The sequence below is a fragment of the Myotis davidii genome, unplaced genomic scaffold, assembly GCF_000327345.1.
Source record: "Myotis davidii unplaced genomic scaffold, ASM32734v1 scaffold472, whole genome shotgun sequence".
NCBI lineage: Eukaryota > Metazoa > Chordata > Mammalia > Chiroptera > Vespertilionidae > Myotis > Myotis davidii.
In genome coordinates, this window is record NW_006283774.1 from 1,395,674 (window position 1) to 1,397,323 (window position 1,650).

The 1,650-nt window shown below is 54.5% G+C and overlaps 1 protein-coding gene across 1 annotated transcript in view; it reads left to right on the forward strand.

The window, feature by feature from the left end:
- LOC102774037 (chromosome unknown open reading frame, human C7orf72) overlaps positions 1-1,650 on the forward strand; it is a 31,365-nt gene that overhangs the window by 9,929 nt on the left and 19,786 nt on the right. The window contains exons 5-6 of the mRNA XM_006754006.2: positions 340-407; positions 1,131-1,172. Coding sequence (XP_006754069.1) covers positions 340-407; positions 1,131-1,172 — 110 coding nt within the window. The remainder of the gene's footprint in view (positions 1-339; positions 408-1,130; positions 1,173-1,650) is intronic.

A 1,650-nucleotide genomic window follows, 5' to 3' on the forward strand; every position in this document is an offset into this window, starting at 1 on the left:
CTGGGGCTGCCGGGCACAAAGGTGGATCCATGTCAGCACAGTCTCGGGTGAAAACCACAGCCAGACCTTCCCCGGGCTTCGTCCCGAAGGAGGGGGATGCGGCGGTTCCAGCTGTGAGAGCACAGCTGGCGTTAAGGGGCCAGGCCAGGAGTGGCTCCGGAGCCAGCCGAGTTGTGAGGGAAGCTGGGATGCTTTTCCTGGGGAGCCTGGGCTTGCCTCTGGGGTGACGGGGCAGTGAAGACCCTGGGCTAGCGTCTGAGGAGCAGCAGGCGGAGCCTGTGCCTGCCTCACAGTGACTTGCTCTTTAAGTGTCTGTCGCCCCCGTTCTGATGGTTCTAGATGGTCGGTGGACTCTGGGACAGATTTCAGACGAGATCCTTCTTGGTTCCAGCAAAACCAGTCAATTTGTAAGTTGCATCCCTAATGTGCTTCCCCCAGGCCTCCCTGATCGCACGTTGATCAGGAGTTGATGCCCCAGCCCCTGTGGGAGGGCTTCCCGGAGGCCGCAGACTCCATCCACTCGGGTGCTCAGGCCACTGCCTCCTCGCCCTGCCTCTTACCCCCTAACGGCTGGACTGCTCAGGTGGCACAATGCAGCACCCGAGCGCCCCCAAGGACTCCAGGTGTTCCCAGGTGGCAGCTGTGGGCTTCGGGGATTAGAAATTATTTTTTATCCAACTTCGTGTCCTCTACTTCTTTAGGGTCCTACTAACGCTAAAAATGATGGGTTTATTGCAAATCCTTCCACATAGGTAATTGTTTTCATTTAGTCTAAAAAATGGCACTTCTGCTTTTGAAAGTCCCTTTATTTTGGTTCTCACTACAACCCACAGTCCACGTGTGATCACTAAGGGAGTGCAGAGCAGAAGGAAGACGCGTGGGAAGGTACGCGTTGGCGCGAGGTCATGGCGTCAGCAAACACGTGTCCCTGAGAGCTGGGAGCCAGTTTGTTCAGTGTTTGATTTTCACTTACAGTGATTCCTGTTTAACATTAGAAACTTGTAGAGGCCACTTCCTATGCGATGGCTCTGAAAGCTTAGTTTTTATTTGGAAAAGAAATACTATAGCAAGTGGAGGTTTTGTAAGTTAATATCAAGAACTCAACTTCCCGTATTTTCTCTTTTCCTAAGTGTGAGTCCAAGTTCTAGAAGCAAATACATTCCTCTCTACACGTAAGTAATGTTCCCAGTGTTTTAGAATGACTGGATTCACATCTGAATGTTTGTGCCTCACTCCTTTCGGCCGCGCGTGCCTAGCCACAGACGCTAACGCTCTCCTTGCCCGGCGCCTGCTCAGTGTCAGGACTTTCCTCGGAGCCCTGACAGGTTTCAGCACAGAAAGGGCATCGCTGGTGGCCCGGGTTCCACCTCGCGGGACCCTGCTAGCTCTGCAGGTCCCACCCCTGCCTTGCCCGGGCCGCCTCCCTGGGTCCACAGATGCCATCCCAGGGCCTCAGTGCGGGGCCGCGGGTGGGCTGTCAGTTCTGCAGAAACAGCCTTTCTGTGCTCGGCAGCACAGGCAGCCATGCTCTCACTCTGGTCCAAACTTACGTTCACAAGAGCCTGGCAACCCCTATTCTGAGAAAGAAAACCTCTCCCTGTTTTTTAGGCAAATTGTTCCATCATCATGCCCTCCCTCCCTCCCTGCCCC